The 18,171-nt window shown below is 44.9% G+C and overlaps 2 protein-coding genes across 7 annotated transcripts in view; one reads left to right on the forward strand and one right to left on the reverse strand.

The window, feature by feature from the left end:
• The window catches only part of HNRNPAB (heterogeneous nuclear ribonucleoprotein A/B), a 28,528-nt gene extending 10,521 nt beyond the window's left edge, over positions 1–18,007 (reverse strand). The window contains exons 1-9 of one of the 4 annotated variants that reach the window (XM_050312529.1): positions 17,850–18,007; positions 17,457–17,732; positions 14,397–14,565; positions 14,154–14,312; positions 13,601–13,732; positions 11,968–12,076; positions 11,722–11,874; positions 11,559–11,643; positions 10,978–11,303 (exon numbers count right to left, since the gene is read on the reverse strand). In XM_050312529.1, the coding sequence (XP_050168486.1) occupies positions 11,573–11,643; positions 11,722–11,874; positions 11,968–12,076; positions 13,601–13,732; positions 14,154–14,312; positions 14,397–14,565; positions 17,457–17,695 (1,032 nt within the window). In that variant the 5' untranslated portion in view covers positions 17,696–17,732; positions 17,850–18,007 and the 3' untranslated portion in view covers positions 10,978–11,303; positions 11,559–11,572. Of the gene's footprint in view, positions 1–10,977; positions 11,304–11,558; positions 11,644–11,721; positions 11,875–11,967; positions 12,077–13,600; positions 13,733–14,153; positions 14,313–14,396; positions 14,566–17,456; positions 17,733–17,849 lie in introns of those variants that run through there. The other 3 variants (XM_050312528.1, XM_050312531.1, XM_050312530.1) reach the window with 3 other exon arrangements.
• PHYKPL (5-phosphohydroxy-L-lysine phospho-lyase) lies at positions 389–8,929 on the forward strand. Of its 3 annotated transcripts, none has more exons than XM_050312524.1 (13): positions 389–474; positions 1,972–2,090; positions 2,858–3,017; positions 3,662–3,736; positions 4,463–4,571; positions 4,666–4,782; positions 4,989–5,071; positions 5,338–5,563; positions 5,843–5,997; positions 6,494–6,583; positions 6,803–6,933; positions 7,350–7,406; positions 8,753–8,929. In XM_050312524.1, the coding sequence occupies exons 1-12, from the start codon at positions 413–415 to the stop codon at positions 7,400–7,402; spliced, it is 1,380 nt and encodes a 459-aa protein (XP_050168481.1). In that variant the 5' UTR covers positions 389–412; the 3' UTR covers positions 7,403–7,406; positions 8,753–8,929. The 3 variants fall into 3 exon arrangements, with proteins under 3 accessions (XP_050168481.1, XP_050168483.1, XP_050168484.1); XM_050312526.1 differs by having other exon boundaries at positions 4,484–4,571; XM_050312527.1 differs by having other exon boundaries at positions 473–596.
• Positions 18,008–18,171: the final 164 nt, after the last annotated feature.

Raw genomic sequence — 18,171 nt, forward strand, 5'->3', positions numbered from 1 at the left:
CAATTACTTCACTTCTAACACCCAGGCTAACCCCCCAAATGATTCTCAACTGTGGAAGCCGCTTCCTTGGGGTGTATTTCAGAAGGGGGGTGCCCTGGCTGTACTAATGGTGCTGTAACCCACAGGGACCGGGGTGCGGTGTGAGGGGTCCCGGAGGGCGCAGCCTCTGCCGGTGAGGGGAGCGCCATCCCCGGGCCGGGCGAGTTCCCGGTGAGTTCCCGACCCCTGGGCTGCCCCAGCCGTGCCGGGGGTGTCGCCGGGGCTGTGCTCGGCGATAAGGGCGGGCAGAGCCCGTGTGCCGGTCCCGCCCTCCCCTCACGGCCCGGCCCCCGCGGGAGGCGGCCGCTCCCCCGCCTGCCCTGCCCTGCCCTACCCCCGCTCCGCCCGGCTCGGCCCGGCCCGTTCCCCGGCCATGCGGGCGGCCGAGCCGCGCTGCCGGCAGCAGACCGTGTCCCAGCGGCGGCGGCTGATCGGGTGAGTGCTGCGGGCGGGGCGGGCGCTCCGCCTGACGTGGCTGCGGGAGCGGGGCCGAGCCCAGCGCCATCGCGGGGGCCGCCCGAGCGCGGCACGGCCGGGCCCAGCACCGCCGAACCGCGGTAATTAACGGCAATTAGCGTTTCCTAACGAGGGGCATTACCAAACTCAAGCGTAAAACCCGTATGATACCGAGCGTGCCGGTGTAGACACTAAACTGCTTAGAAAGCAGTTCCTGCGAGCCCGGCTGGGGCTGCCAGGTCGTGCTGGGCCAGCCTAGAACAGCTCCCCTGCTGTTAACAGCCCTTCTGTGAGAAAGTCCACCAAAAACGCGGTGTTAACGACAATTAACAACATATCTCTGCCCACTTTGGGAGGATGGACTACAAGACTCACTTCCAAACTTCCCATTACTGGTGGTGTTTCAACCAACCCAAAAAAGTCTTTGTTATGTAGACGACCCACCAGGAAAGGCATCAGAACTACATTTAACTTTAGGAATACTTTCAGATCATATGTATTAAAAACCTGTAAGGCTAGTTTTATGTGTTTTATAAATCCAGAAATTGGGCTGAAAGTAAATGCTGGAATTAGAAATGTGCCAGTTGCACACACCTGAAAAATACCACTCCGGGTATTTTAATCATTTTTCCAGCTGCTTTGCCCTGCCACTGGCAACAAAGACCAGGCCTCTGGAATGAGTTTCTTAGCACCTTTTGAACAGTCAGGGTAACAAAAAAACCCCAACTGTTTTACCATTCTATGCCAGCTAACACAGAAAGTATTGGGATTCCTTAGGGGAGGGATAGTGAAGCTGTTTCTCACTTTATCATTGTCCATTTGACAATAGCTTTGTAATCACTGTCAAATCATTTTTGTATAAGCAATCTTTTAGTAAATGCAATAATGGAAGTTTGGTGCTGCCATTCAGAGTCAAATCTCTGCAGCTCCTACTTAAACAGACGTTTCAATTTTACTTGTTTGGCAGTTGGTTTAAAAAGTGAAACAAAACAAATGCACCTAGGTAGACTCAGCCTTAGAAAATCACAGTGTGTTTTAAATAAGGGAAGTGAAGCTTTATACAGCTGTAACATTCACCTGCACTAAACTATCTATCTGGAAAATCAGGACCTTGGCAATAATAAAAAGAACATCATAAAAACAACTGCAAGATAAGAGACACCAAAGAGGGTTTCTTAACACAAAGGGCAGAGTAAAGTAAGGAAGGAGTCACAGTAAAGACAGGATGAAACTATAGAGGTGAGTTCTACTGTGTGCTGTGGCTGGATTCCTAGAGAAGGATTTTCAGTTCTGGGGGGTTTTGCCTGTAAATCTAATAAAATCTGCATTGCTTTAGAGCCCAAGGCCTTTGTTTTAGGAGCCAGAAGCAGGATGACAGCACGTGCCCGCAAACAGGGGAAAATGTCTTTATTAACTGACTGAACTGAAAATATTACCAGCAGGATAAACTATTTTGCTTTCTGATGCTTGTTATAGCTCTTCCTGCAAGCTGTTTTTCCCCAGTGATCCACTGAAGATTGTGAAGGCAAAAGGCCAATATATGTATGATGAGGATGGAAGGCAATACCTTGACTGCATAAACAACGTTGCTCACGGTAAGCTACAGTCAAATGTTATGTGATGCCATGTTCTTCTAAGCAGAACAAGGAACAATCAGTACTTTTGCCACTGTTCCATTATGCTGGGGGAGGGAATACTTAATTGGAAAAGTAGAAGGGACCTTTCTTGTGCCTGTAGTTCCAGGGAATTGTGGTTGGTTTGAATTTCTGTGTGAATGTGCTTTCCAGAATAGTTCCCTGTTCGGTTTTCCTAGAAACTTATCTTAAACCTTCAGATTTTTTTTCCATGGAAACTCAAGTAAAGCACCTCCCTGTAAAACTAACAAATGACATCTTGTTGTGTTTGTAAAAGTTACTGATAAGTGTACAGTCACAGGACCACTGCTCAGTGGGGTGCCTTAATTGTGTATTATTAAGTCACTGCTGCTTTCTCACAAGATTTGAAATCTCTCAAACCTAAGCCCTACCAGGACTAGTACTTCTTTGATGGTAAAACATGTTCCCAAACTCCTAAATTACGTCAGTGTCTACATCCAAGTATTAAATCATGACACTATTTGTTTCAACACATCAATTGTCAGTACTAACTACGAACCTTCAAGTACAGTAGCAGGCAACTTCAAACCTTCTGAGGGGCAACACCATGTTTTTACAAGGTGTACCATCATTGTTTTCTGCTGACAATATCATTAAGGCCCCACTGAGGAAATCAGAGTCATCATAAAAGTATTAAACTGGTACATGAATGAACAATGTGGGCAGTATTGAAGACTTCTCAAACCACTCTCCACGTTCTCTTGCAGTCGGGCATTGTCACCCTGATATAATTAAAGCAGCCCATGAACAGAATCAGCTGTTAAATACAAATTCTCGTTATCTTCATGACAACCTGGTGGATTATGCAGAGAGACTTTCAAAAACGCTACCTGAGAAGTTATGCATCTTCTATTTTTTGAATTCTGGGTAAGTTGGGTACTTCAGAATTGATACTGGGGTTTTACTGGGTATATACAAACAAGTACAACACTTGCTTATCAACAGCCAATTGCATGGTGTGGTGGATGACTCGATATTGACATTGTTTGGGGTGTTGGTTTTTAGAGAAAGTGGTTATTTTCCGAAGTTCAGTGACTGAGCTTCACACTTAGCAAGCTCTCTACCTGGGAACTAAACTAATGCTTTATTTAAGAAGGGGTTTATTCCATTTATAAGGCCTTGGACTACAAAACAGCAATGTAAATATTTACTGTATAGTTTCTGGTCTGACTTGTCTTCTGACTTGGAAATTATATCCAAAATTAAATGTACCGATGCATTATTTCTGCTGGAGGGGGTGTGTGTGTGTCATATTCTCAAGCAAGCTACAGCTGGGAGAAAAAAAAACCCAAACTGTTTCCAAAGTAGTTTCTGCACTGAGCTTCTTAAGGTGGATTCTGTTCTGGTGCACACTCCTGCCTCATTGGTGCCAATTTCTAAGGGATCTGTGCAAAACATGCATCGAGTTCTGTCTGTTCTTTGCAGACACAAACAGCACTGCAGGGGAGGCTCAGTTTTCCAAACTCAGGACACATCCTCAGTGAAACATTTCCTGAATTTTCCAATTGCAGATCTGAAGCCAACGATCTTGCCCTGAGGTTGGCACGACAGTACACAAGACACGAGGACGTCATCGTGTTAGATCAGTAAGTACACCCGCAATTTCATCTACTTTGGGGTACAAGGCTCAGTTTCAGCCTCAAGGTCAGAGCATTTCTGAAACCCTCTGGTAGTAGAAAGATTACCCTGGAAGCTGAGGGGAGTCATTTTTCCCTCTGTTCAGTGTTTGTGAGAGCAGCCCAGAGAGCTGTGGTTGGGGAGCCACAGGAGTAAGAGGTGCTGGATTTGTTCAGCTGCAAGAGAGAGCCAGGGAGAACTTACTGCAACTACGGCTGTGCCAAGGGAAGGGGCAAAAAAGATGGAGCCAGGCATGGAGATGTGTGGTGACAGAAAAAAAGATTTAAGACAGAAGTTGAAACCTGAGGAATTTTGATGAGACGTAGGGAAAACACTTTTACCATGAAGATGGTCAAATATTAGAATAGGATGCCCACAGACACTGGCAGCTCCATCGTTGGAGGATATTCAGAAATAGGCCCTTCCAGTTGTTCTGCAATCTTGTAATACTGCTCCTGACTTACCCTGCAGGGATTTGTCACCAGTGCAGGCAAACCAGTGACCAGTCCTGTCCTTCTGCATCCCTTCTATTCAGAAACACCAACAAAAATCCACATAAGTACTAAGCTTGACAGCAACTGCAGAGCTCAGCTTAAGTGACTGTATTCCCTACCAAGTGACAGAACCTAGATACTCTTCACTGTCTGTAATGCTAATCCTGAAGAACTCTTGATACTAAGGAAATTACTGTTTAGTTCTGCCAATTGTTTTTTAAGTGCTTACCATGGACATCTGACATCTTTGATTGACATAAGCCCATATAAATTCAGAAATCTAGAAGGACAAAAGGAATGGGTCCACGTGGTATGTACTCCAGCCTATATCTATCAATTACTTCTCAATTTAATAAAGTTATATTTATGATATATTGAATATAGGGTATTGTTCCTTTGCATAGGCTCCTGTTCCAGACACATTCAGAGGACTTTATAGAGAAGACCATGAAGATTCAGTGACAGCCTATGCTGATGAAGTGAAAAATATTATTGAGCATGCACATACGAGAGGCAGAAAGGTAAAAAGTTACTTTCTTAACCATTTGTCTTGCCTTAGAAATGAATGTGCCTGACTTGTCAATGCCGTTCAGGTTACTGAGCTAAGGGGTATGGACTTGTCAAAAAGAACAGATAGCATCATAATGCAAAAACCAGCTCAGGACAAAGAGCTTGCTCCACAAGTTTCTCCCCTGTGTTCAAACATCACATGCTACCTGTGTTTCAGATTGCTGCATTTTTTGCTGAATCTCTACCAAGCGTGGGAGGTCAAATCATTCCACCAGCGGGTTATTTTCAAAAGGTTGCCCAGTAAGTGTCATTCGTTACCTTAGCTTCTTAAACTTCACATATTTGCTAAATGTAGGTAAGAGACAAGCAGGAAACTACCTAAGCCTGCATGTTAGAATGTAAACTTTGTATGGCAAAGACCTGCTTTTAAACACATAATCTAGAACACAGGGCTGTACAGGTTTGTTTCCTGAAAGTTAGCCAACTAATGCTTTCTGCATGTTCTTAATCAGTAAATACTATGTTCTCTTTACTCTTAAGAGACAATAAAATCTCTTCTGTTCCAGGCACGTGCACAAGGCAGGAGGTGTATTTATTGCTGATGAAATTCAGGTTGGCTTTGGCAGAGTTGGGAAGCACTTTTGGGCATTCCAGCTTCAGGGAGAAGACTTTACACCTGACATTGTCACTATGGGGAAACCAATAGGAAACGGGCACCCTCTTGCCTGTGTAGCAACAACAGAGGAAATTGCAGAAGCATTTGCAGCTACAGGAGTGGAGTATTTTAATACAGTAAGTAAAGAGTTGCCCAAATTCTCCTTTAAAAATTAATCATGCAGTGTTGTTATTAATATTTAGTAATATTTTCTTAATATTTACCACAGTAACTAAACACTAACTGTGTTACTGTATGATTTCCATCTCTATCTTTCTGGTATATGACTCTATTCACTGACTCCATCTGATCAAAGTGGTATTGAGCTCTCTCTGTCACTGAGGCTACACTGCCAGTGACACCATTGCATCTCTCTTCCCTTTCCCTGGCTGTGTGTGTTCCTTTCCTGAGCTCAGTTTGGTGGAAACCCTGTTTCATGTGCCATTGGATTGGCTGTGCTGGATGTGATTGAGAAGGAACACCTTCAGGCTCACGCCACAGAGGTTGGCAACTTCTTGATGAAGCTACTCAAGGAGCAGCAAGTCAAGCATCCCATCATTGGTGATGTCAGGTATCAGTGCCTTAATTTACATTTTTACCTACTTTTTTTATTTGGTGCAGTCAAACAACTCAGTCCAACAGATGGTTTGAGAAATTATTTAAATTTGTGTTTTCAGCAAAAATAAACAGCCTGCTGTACATTAGATTAAAATAAACTTGAGCTTATCAAAAGTCCCTTATACTTTGCCACTGGGTCAGTACTGGTTTATCAATTTATCAGCTGCTACCTGAGTTCACTTTCCTGTTTGAACTTTTACGTCAAGTGCACAAAGTACAGAAGTGATGAGCTAGATAGAAAACATGCTTAACATCCTGTCTTGTGCTGCCCTTCTGAGCAGACAGAAGTCTCTATTGTATTACCATACTTCCTCAAAACAGCAAAACCTTTTCTATCAGAAGCCAAACATCTAGGTAATTCTCATGCAGTAAAGGCCTGGTCTTACAAAAACCTGGTTTTTAGTTCACTTGCAGATTACACAGAGTGACTGATTTTATTTCTTTTCAAGAGGTTGTGGCTTATTCATTGGGGTGGACTTAATCAAGGACCAAGCAGAAAGGACCCCAGCCCCAGCAGAAGCAGAGTATCTGATAACAAGGTACATGGGACAATCATGGAGTTCCCCAGTGTGGGAGGCAAGCACACAACTCCAGACTACCCTTGCCCCTCAGCAGCTGTTAAAATACAGCAATCTGGCCAAAAAAGAAACCAGTGAGTGGAGAAAGGCACTGCATGACAGACCCCATGCTGGTTCTTGCAAGTTCTTCTGAACTACAGGTGAAGGTAAAACATGAATCTTTGTTATTGCTCTTTCCAGACTTAAGGAGGAATATATTCTACTGAGTACAGATGGACCAGGAAGAAATGTGCTGAAATTCAAGCCCCCAATGTGCTTCAATATGGAGGATGCAAAATTTGTTGTGGAAACAATGGACAAGATACTAACAGGTAGAACTGATCAACACCCTCAAAAATAGAGGGTGGTCACTGAACTGCCTTTAAGGCGCTGCTGAGCTACTCAACCTGCTTTTCAAAGGTGCTAAAATAGAGTCAAGATGGCAGATGCTGAGCACACAACCTTCCCTTCTAAATTACTCTGGTTTGAAGTTTTCTAACAAAACTATTTCCTCCACAGATGCAGCACATGCCTTATTTTAAAACAGCTTTGCTCTGGCTGAGGTTTAAGTGTTTACCTATCTGAACAAGGGCAACTGGTAAAAACTGTCCAAATATTCCCAAAAGCCATAACTTGTGTGCATTTGCCATTTAGCTTTTTATACAATTTCTATACAATTAGCACTAACAAAGTTAGTGCAAAAACCTTTCTCAAGATTTTGCTAAGTTGTTGCTTATTCTCTCTCCAGATATGGAAAAAGGATATCTGAACCAACAGAAAACATCTACCTGTTCTACCTGAGCAGGTATTTATCTCTAGTCACCCAGTGATAATTTAAAAGCAAGGTTCCTATACATAACTCCACAAGCATTGTCAGAATAAAGCCTCCTCAGAGGTGCTTTTACTTGCAGTTAGTTTGCAGGAATTTCAGGCAATCTCAGGCATGGCCCAGACTTGTGCACATCTGGCATGCACAGCTCCTTTCTGTCAGAGGCTGACACTCCCAGTAAGTGTGTGTGCTCATCTGCTTCTGAGCCAGGTCCAACATGTCCCAGACATGACTGCCCCCACAGCAGGCTGGGCTGGGCAGCTTTCAGAGTGACTGGGCTTAACCCTTGGCATGCAGATGACATGCACATCAACACCAACACAGAGCTTCTGTGCTCAGTGCCATTATCTCCAGACAGAAGCTGGTCCAGCTGCACAACTACCTCTCAGCAGATCTCCCCTTAACCTGCCCATCAGGGCATCTGCATCCCACAATTTGGGACCTTCCACTTATGCTAACAGCTTTGTGAGGAGCTGTAAGTGGTGCTTTTGTGTTTTATTTAACATCTGACTAGGAAATGGTGTTCCCTTCTGTTCCCTTGAGCATTTTTTCCCTGCTTGGTGGGATCATTTCAGGTTCATGGCTGGTATCTCATGCTTCAGCATCAATTTACCCCTAGTCAGAGGTTTGTGGGCATCAGAGTAACACTGAGTCCTGTTGAGTCTTTAAAGCCTCCTAAGTCTTCATCTGTTGAGGTGCCTCCATAGGTTGCTGAGAGGACAGCTATCTGCAACTGCAGTTTGCCACACACTCACCAGCACAGAGTTACACTTTGACAACAACACCCTTTGGTACCTTTAGTACTTGTTCAACCTACTCTGACAAAGACAACCACATGTTTAGTAAAACTCTAGCCAGCAGACAGGAACGTAGCTGATGTGATCACTGTGATCATGCAGTCAGTGGTGGTCTCAACCACCATGAAATTCAAAGTGCTACAGCCCTGAGCTAAGGACAGATGTGCTTTTAGTGCAGTGTAATATTAGTATAGCAGGCACAAGAAAAATGTGTTAATATTTTATTTAACAAGTTAATGGAAAGACATACAGCTGTTTATACTACTTATTCTTAGGAACAGAAAGATTACTTAACAGTGCCAGTGTAACTTAGAGGCCTAATGACTTAATGTGCTTGTCTGTAATCTAAACTAAGCAAGAAAAATGCTTTTATTCTCTACAGGAAACCAAGAATGCAAAAAGCCTCTTACTAAGTACAGTACTAGTAAGACACTTACATATAATGTAAGCGAAAATGAGGCAATGAAGTAGATTTCTTTTAATGATACTTTTACAAAAAAACATAACATTATTTTCTTTCCATAGGTTTCAAACAATGTTCAAGATCTACTACTAAGAAACATTATTCTACTATAATCACATTTAATCTTCAATCCTAGCATGTCTTAGACCAGATAAGTCACCTTTGATTTTGTTATTTTCAGTTATCTTGTTTTTAGTAAAATCTTTCGGAGAAATAAATTTTACAAGAGCTTGTCTCAATTCTGGCAGTGTGGAATTGCCTTTTATTTAAAGCAGTTGTATCTAAAACTGATTATAAAGGAGTATCTTTCTAGTGGCTACCGTAAACTACACTTCCTAAATTCATGCTCTTCCAGGTTATGACTTTTTCAAATTAAGATGACCCAGTGGGTTCTCTCATGTGTTTCCACCTCCAGCTGCCTATGCAAACACCAGTCTAGCCACCAGTACACCCAGTCCTTGCCAGGCTCTTCTGACCAGTTTCAAGCCACCAGTGTCATAACAGGGGCCCTGGCAGCACTATATTCAAACAGTCTCAGCAACCAGATTAAGTCAAAAAAACTTCAGTCCCAAATTTCCTAACATCAAATGCATGAGGAACAGACAGCTGAGGGCCCTTGTTCCCAAACCAGTTCGTACAAAGTCTGTCCTCCAGAAGCATCCAAGCAGGATTAGTAAATTAAGATTAGATTATAGCCATAAACAACAACCTTGTGTACATGCCTTTGCTTTCACCAGGCAAGTACGTGTTCTTTGTATCATAAACTTGTCACACAAAGAAGAAAGGGAAAAGCCAGCTCTGCATTTAAGTACCAGTATCCTCAGATTCTGCCTAAGGCCTCATCACCTGTCAAGGGAGCATTACCTGGGAACCTACTTCCAAAATCCACCACAGGAACAGCCAGCTGACAAACTCTTGCTAGGACACCGAGGGGCTGCAGCAGGATGGTCCTGCTACTGTGTGAACCTCCCCCTGGAGGGCCAGGTGTTTGCTAGAAAAATATTCTGCTACCCCTTATTTCATAGAAAAACCAGTAAAAGTATGCAATAAAGCACTGAAATTTTACATCTTGAGACAGTAATACTTTTAAATACTGTACTCATTTGTTTCAGTGGTCTGCAACTTTTTTTTTTTGCAAGTAACTTGGGATTGAACTTACAGGTCTTGCTGTAAAGTTCTCAACTATCAGATTTAAAATCTGATTCATTTTTTTTTAATGCTCAAGATTTCTACTTAACCCAGCAAGAATATTACAGACAGAATCTAACTTTACAAGCAGGTTTTTCTTTTCAAGGACAGCCAGCAGGGAGCAGCAGATTATAGTCCCTGCAGAAGAAGCTGCATCTCTTGCTAAAAAACCTGATAAGGTCACTAGTAACATCTGTTTATTTCTTGTCTTAGTTACTTGGGTTGTTTCCACTTCTGGGCATCAAAGAGAATTTATTACAAGGAAGAAAAATTGCCATGTTTTAGCTTTAAAAGGGAAAAAAAATCAAATTAATCACTGCAACAAATATTAGAAGTTTACTTTGTGCAGCAGAGCTTGCTACTTTATTTATAAATCTGAGCCTGGGACTATTCTGCAACAAGACAGGCAAATCACAAGGCAGTTATTGCCTTGAAATAGTGAACCAGTCAAAAAAAGGAAAGCTTATTTCTAGCTGGTCACTCATCTCTACAGAAAGAGATAGGTTTTTTTCAACCCACAGCTGTAATGAAGTTCTTTTCACCTCTTTTGATACACAAAAAGGCTGCAAAAATTCACTTTTGCATTGGTAATTTAATGTCTGTCCAACCTGCCTTTCAAGGCAGGTATATACATACTATTAGCAACTTGGAGACAAGTCTCAGACTGGAGACAGTGACACACGATGGGAGTGCAGCCCCAGCTTCTTCCACACCTCTTGGCTTCCTCCTGCAATGCTGTCCAGACTCCCAAGCCCTACCTACAACCTCCACCTCTGGCTCCTCCAAGCAGAGCCCAACGCAGACACCACCACAATTCCACTGAGCCCCTAGGGCAGAGCCACCTGCTCTCCAGCACAGCCCCACCGGCTGGGGCTCCTCACACCTCAGCTCTCCTCCACAACCTCCAGGCAGAAGTGACTGCAAGTTTTAGCTGCCACTTAACTGCACGTGAGCACAACTACCAACACAGCCTTCTAGTTTTAAGGTTAAAAACATTGAAGCACAAACTCTTCACCTATCCAGGTACTGCCATGAGCTAAGTTCTGGGACCAGGAGCTGGCGTTTTACTAACACATAAGCTGAAGAATGGCACAAGACACTAGATTACGCCTTTTTTATTTCAAAAAGCTAGGATAGCTTCAATATCCATGTCATGGTGAATCAGAACACATGTAAAATACCTTACAATACATTAGATTCCAAAAAGGTACCAAAAAGTACAGTAAAATTAACACTTCCATTACAGGAAATGTATGACACAAAAACAATACAAAATAAAAAGGTGGAAAGTGACACTGGTTCCCTAAGATGCATCTCATTCTGTACAACTGGAGTAATGCAGAGTCCACAGTTAACTCCAAGAGGCAGTCCCTAGATGCAGAGCTGCAGCTTTAAGCAGACCCTCAAAATCAGTTTCAGTTTAACCTATTAATAAAATCATTAATTAATATCTTCAGCAAAGCTGAAATTTACACACCACACTGTCTAGACAACTAGTTATCTGTAAGTAATAAACATGTAAAACATTTCCAGGGAGCTCTTCCAAGTAAGATGCACATTTAACAGGCCATAGAAATTTATTGTAAAGTTAAATTTGGTACAGAACTGAAGTATCCATCTACAGCATTGTATACAAAACCTATGCAGTCATTTTCCAAAAGAGACCATGCCACTGCATACCTGAATAAGTTTGATCAATATGGCTTGTAGTTATTCTGATGACCACCACGTCTTGGTGTCTTCCCATAATTTGCACTGCCTTGACCTATGAACAAGAGAACAAATGCATTAAACTGCTAATTAGTTACGTTTGCTTATACCCAATACAGTTCTCTTTACTTACTGTAATCATAGCCTGGTCCATATCCATAATACCCATATCCTGAATAATCATAGCCTCCATAGCCACCATAACCTTGCTGATAGCCGTATCCTTGATTCCCATAACCCTGGTTCCAGTAATTGCCATAACCTTGATTCCAATTTTGACTTTGAGCTATAGAAGGGAAAACCATCCACAAAATCCCATTTTAGTACACACAACTTATTTAGAATGTGTCCATACTAAAGTAGTGTGTGTGGCACTTACCGCCGCCTCTTCCACCTCTGCCTCTTCCTCCATAGCTACCTCTTCCTCCACCGCTGCTGAACTGTTGCTGCTGGTACACTTCTTTTGGCTGTGCTACCTTAATCTCGCACTGAAAATAAAAAAGGGAGGGTATGTAAGGTGTCCTGAGAGCAGAAGCACCCACCCTGATCTCCTGGAAAATCCAGAGGTTCCTCTGGAGGCAAAGGAGGTGGACATGCTGTGCTCCTGCCCGGTGAGCAGCACTAACACAGAAGTGTCTGCTTTACTGTGCCACTGGGCAAAGGGGAGTCACTGTCAGGGAATTTTATCCTGCCTATTCCTACCATCAGTTTTCCCATGGAACAGGTGCTGATGCCACCACTCCTGTAGGAGTCACAAGGCTGCCCTGTCACCTGGCACAATCTCCAATGCTCTCAGAGTTCACCAGAGCTGCACTGAATGAACAAGGCTCAGAGTCTTCCTGGCAGCCTTTGCCCACCCTATCCCTGTGCATGTGGTTCGACTGTACAGTACCCCTACCACCACTGAAATCATCACTTATCAAATACTAACAGCTAAAAACAACCAGAATTGACATTTCCAAGACCGGTTCCCAAGCTGCAGCTCAAGCTGTCAGTCAGCTGCCTGGTTCCTGCATCTGTGCACAGTCTAAGATGAAAGCTGCTGCAAAAGGAACAACAGCACCTGAGCAAGTCTGGCCTGGAGTTCTTCATGACAGACCTGCTTTTTATTATCACTGTGACACTACAGGCCATAATTAGGAGATACAGACATTTCTCAGCTTCCTTGGCACGAGACATTCATCTCTCCTAAAACAAACTGACTTGATCAGTGCATTACATTTGCCAAAGTTTATTTTGTGCTGTATCAAAACCAGTCTAAGTGCAATCTAAGTCACTGTGCCAGACAGCATGACCCAAAGTAACAGGGCTTTGAAATTACGTGTATGGACTGCACTGGCCTCAGAGCAAGGCAAGCCACCTCCAGCCAGTCCACATCATTTGCCTCCAGTCCCCTCCTCATCAGCCTCTGTTAGCTGTTCCCTCAGATGAGCAGGGAGCTGTTCAGAGCATCTCACACCACTCTTCCAGTAATTCCCACAACCTGCTGACCAGGTTCAAGTTGCCATAAAATTTACATTCACTCTCTGGATCCTTGTAGTGGGTTGACATGATAAGGGTTTGGTAGAAGAAGTGGCTGAAGGAAGGGGCTTCTGAGAGAAGAAACCAGAAGCTGCTCCCAGCCAGAGAGAGCCAGTTTCAGCCAGATGCTTACAAAGTTAGTGTCTGTAAGGCTTGCATTTATGCAAGGGCTCTACGCTGAAAATAAGCCACATCAACAGATATGGCCTATACTGCTACACAAGCCAGTTTCTCCTTGTGTATTTAATAAATGCAATTAGATACTTCACATGCAAAAGGCTCTAGAACACAGCAATTATTAAAGCCATAAGTATTGGCTAAGAATCTGTGACTTAACTTATGGCAAAACACCAGCAGGGTAAACTGGAAGCTGTCCTTATTGTAAGTGTGGCACCTTGACACAAGAGATCTGCAGAAACCTTTTCAAGTCACAGATGTAGTGGTATTATGCTTAGGAACCTGGACAAAAAGTTCTAAGTCAAAGTTTCTACCTTGCTTCCACTGACGTTGTGGAATTTCTTCTCCAAAACCTTCTTCACTGGATCCTCTTCCTTGAAAGTGATGAACACAAACCCCCTCCTTTTGTTGGTCTTTGGATCCATTGGAAGTTCAATTGCTTCAATCTGAAGACATGAAATGCCATTTTCAGACTTGTATTTTAGCAGAACAGTTAAGTACAACGCATTTGGGACAGTAAAACTATTAAGTTTCCTCTCTATGTACATTATGCAACACCAAAGCTGCATTAGTCTTTCTATATTAACAGTGGCCTTCAGACCAGAGATGTCCCATTTTATAACTGTTCAGACCAATTTTAATATCAGATAAAATGCTGTGAGTTAAAGGCAAGGGTATCCAAGTAGCACTGGAAACATCTAGTGCAGTATGTGCCACCTTTGCTCTCAAGGTGGGAAACCTCTGGATCAGTTACAGAAGCCTTGATACATCTGAACTTAATTTACTTTGAAACTTCCAAAGTATTAATACACTAAATAGCAGCTGGAGACTACATGTTTCAGAGTTTACCAGGATAACATTACACACCTCTCCAAACTCTCCAAAGTATTCCCTGATTTTCTCTTCTGTGGCTTCTGGGTTTAGTCCACCAACAAATATTTTCTTCACTGGATCCTTTTTCATTGCCATGGCCTTCTTGGGATCAATTAGTCGGCCATCTAGTCTGTGTTCTTTCTGTTCCAGAACCTGAAAGACAGTTTGGTATGGTTAATTCAAGCTGAAAAGTTTCCCTTCAAACCTAAGGACCCAAACTATGAAGTTGAAATTCACCTTTTCAACACTCCCAGGTTCTTTGAAGAGAATAAATCCAAAGCCCCTGGATCTTCCTGTGTTAGGGTCCATCTTTATCGTGCAGTCGGTTACCTCACCAAATTTGGTGAAGTAATCTTTCAAGTCTTTTTTGCTCGTATCCCAACTGAGGCCACCAACAAACATCTTCCTGAAATTTCAAAGAGAACAGCTAGTTAGATTCAGGAAGGACTACAGCATAGCACAAGCAGCAAGATGCTCAGTGGCACACTCCTCAGCAGCATTGTCAGAACACAACCCACTGGGCCAAGTTGAACACTTGCCCCTTGTCTAAAGCTGGTGGTACTACAGGAGTGCACAAGGGTGGATTTCTCCCCCTCTTTTTGAGGAAATGCCACAATGCACCCTGAAGCTGATTACAGGCTATAAGAAACAGCACAAATTGCCTGAAATATTCCTCACCAGTAATTTATGCACTTTCAGTATTAGGTTGTTTGGAACAAAGCAGTATTGATTATCAGGTACTGCCAACTCAGTTTTTGCAAAGAACCCAGGATCATTCCTACTGCTCTGAAAGCATCCAGCAAAGAGTAAGGCATCAAAAGCAATATATTTCAGCTCTTTAAGGTTTTGGTCCAATGGCTGTAAAAATTTTAGTGCTAAGAACAATCTGCAAAATTTAAACCAAGTATCTGTGACCTCCAATAACAGTCACATACACGAGATAGGACTTTGAACCTGCCTTAACTACTATGTTGTACTCTTCTTCCTGGTTAGTTACTGAATCTAGTTCTGTTTTCATCAGTACTACAGGAGCCTCTCCACTATTAGCCTTTACTTCCAAAAAGGCCACCACAGTCCTTCCCTGCCCACTTTCCCACACAAAATATCCTCTGAAAAAGGAGATGCATCTCTAAGAACTAAATTCTAGTGAGACACAATACCCAAGTGCAGCTAACAAACAAAACAGTCATATCAGGCAATAAGGCATTTTTCAAATGCTTCACTTCAAATGAAAACATTAATAACACTGCTGTATTTTCTATTTTCAGAGTTTCCAAGGTAACAAACTAAGCTTTTAAAAGCATTCGAGCCTTTTTATCTAACTATAGACTGAAGCAGTTTTAAGTTGTCATTACACTGTTTAGAGGCAACCTAGATTTGGCACTAGGAGATATCAGCACTTTAAAAACTAGATTATGCCTAAATAAAATTGGCTTTGGGGGCTTCTGTGTAACTTTGATTGGCTAGAACTGCTATGCATTTATATTTAAAAAAAAAAAAAGGTGGGGAAAAAAAAGGTGCTTTAGGGGTTTTGCCCTTTTTCCTTAACCTGGATGAAATCAAATCCTTTTCAGGCTAAACCCTTGTGTTTTCCAGAAGAACTTGCTGTGCACTCTTAGCCGGTGAGTGCAGCAGGATCCTGCAGCCGTTAGAGCAGAGCCTTACAAAGTTTACTAAGCCTTTCAGTAGCAGGTGAAAGGACGGTCACTCGGTGGATTCCTTCCCATCGCTGCTCCCTGACCGAGCTATAACCCGTACGGACTCCAGCGGCATCACTGACCACACTCAGCTCAGGAGTAACTCCGTGGCTGAGGGATGACAGGATTTGTCCCGAGGCAGCTTTAGCTGCTTTGTGCCATCGGGTTGGGGCTGTGCTGCACTCACAGGCATTGCCACACGCTCAATTCACCTCTCACCACAGCAGCACACATCACACTCTGCAATTTGCAGTGCTTTGTTTTGTAACTTGAAAGGCTGATACCTACGTGTATTTAAGTAACACAATAGAGAGCCTCTGAAACTATGACCACGTTCCTGGTATTCGGGTTTGCCTTCAGAGGCCACAAACCGGACAACTGCACCCTTAACACCATCTTTCTTTTCTCCTCCTGAGAGTATTGGTGCAGCTACATCGAAGCTTGTTTCAGGTCTTAACAAAACACTCTAATGTCAGTGGCTTGGACAGCTCTTGTCCTAGCACAGCACTCTACATTTTCCACATAGGCCAACCAATCCCTCTAAAATAACTGCTTTTCTTGGAAGTTTCATTTCATACGGATTTGGGGCTGAAACTTGTCACCTCCAGAGCAGGAAAGGAAGAGCATCCCATTTTTTTTCAGTGCAGAAACACTAAAAACAGTAAAAGGAAAACTCGCACGCGGCTGGAAGGCCTGGTTTTAAATTCTTCTAATGTCTGCAAAAGATACATCCGGCCCCAGCTTGTAGGAAGCTTGTGCAAGTCTTATTCGTTCCTTTACGGCCCAAACCTATTGCACTGGCTTCAGCTCCCTGTCTGACCTGAGGGATCTGACCCTCTGGTCCAGGGCTCGGGGATAACAAAGGGAGTTCCAATTAAATACGCAGGGTAGCCCGAATAACAAAGACCCGCCTGAGAAAACAGGCAGGTCCTCTGCAAGTCGAGTAGGTATATTTATGAACAGACCCAACTACGATACGAAAGAAACTCCTATTTTGTACGCAAGGATGCCTCTACCAAAACACCGCGAAACTACTCTGACTCCTCCAGAAATCACCTGCAAGACATAAGCCGTTTTCTGACAATGCTGCAAAGTAGCGCACCAAAATCGCTCTTACTGGTTTGAACACACCGCGCACCGTCCCGATTTTCCCTTTACTTCCTTTATGAAATACTTGCCTTACCCCGACCGCCTTCCAAAGCCAGGATTATTTTTTTTTTTTTTTTATGCGCGTTACACAAAACACGTTCGCATTTACATCGACGCCGGTCACGCGATCCCCAGAAAGTTTCAACCACCCCCCCCCGGCCCTGCAACAGAAAGCAACTCCTTCCATCCGCCCCTTTTCGCTCGGGAGGGAAAAGGCTGAGGAAAAACGCGGGAGAGGTAAATCCCCTTCCATTTTACAGCGTGAGACGGCACCAGCCCCGCTCGGCGCCCCTCCCCCAGCCGCCACATGGCGCCAACAAAAGGCAGCGCCAGAACAAAGGAAGCGCTGGTGCTGCAGGGCCCCGGCTCGGCGGGGCCGCTCCCGCCGCCCTCCCCGCGGGGCCGGGGGCGCTGCCGGGCCCGCCGGGCCGCGCTCGGCGCCCGCGCTTACCCCGCGTCCTCCTCGTTCTTGCTGGCGTTGATCTGGTCGCCCTCGGCCCCGTTCTGGCTGGCGGCCGTGCCCGCCGTGCCCGCTGCCGGACCGGCTCCCGCCGCCGCCGCCGCCGCTCCCGCTGCCCCCGCCGCCGCCGGGGCCGCGCCGCTCTCGGCCTGCTGCTCCCCGGCGTTCTCGGCCGCTTCGTGCCCGTTCTGGGTGGCGCCGGCCGCCAGCTGCTGCTCCGCTTCGGACATGGTGCCCCGTCCGCCGAGGGAGAGGGACGAGAGGCTCCTGCGAGAGACGAGCGCGGGTCAGCGCGGCGGCTCCTCCTCCCCGGCCCGGCCGGTCTGATCCGGTCCGCTCGCACCCCTCCCCCTTTCCGCCGCCGCCATCCCGCCCGTTACTCACTTTAAAACTCGCTCCCGATAAAACCCGGGCCGTCCGGATGGCGATCAGAAGCGCCGCGGCGCTGGAGCTGGAGCCGATCGCGCTGCCCGCGGCTGCTCCGCTCCGGCCGCGCCGCCACCGCCGCCTCCCCCTCAGACACGTACTCGGCCCAGGCCCGCGACGCGTGGCCGCCTTTATAGCGCCGGAGCCTCCGCCACCCCGCAACAAGGCGCGCGCTCGTTGGCCGCCGCCGCCTGTCACTCAACGCGTCCGGCGCCCGCCGTTGGCTGCGCCGCGGGGGATGGGCGGGGCCCGACCGGGAAAGGCGGGCGAGGCGGGATGG

The sequence above is a fragment of the Myiozetetes cayanensis genome, unplaced genomic scaffold (assembly GCF_022539395.1).
Source record: "Myiozetetes cayanensis isolate MyiCay16 unplaced genomic scaffold, myiCay2020 scf17, whole genome shotgun sequence".
NCBI classification, from domain to species: Eukaryota; Metazoa; Chordata; class Aves; order Passeriformes; family Tyrannidae; genus Myiozetetes; species Myiozetetes cayanensis.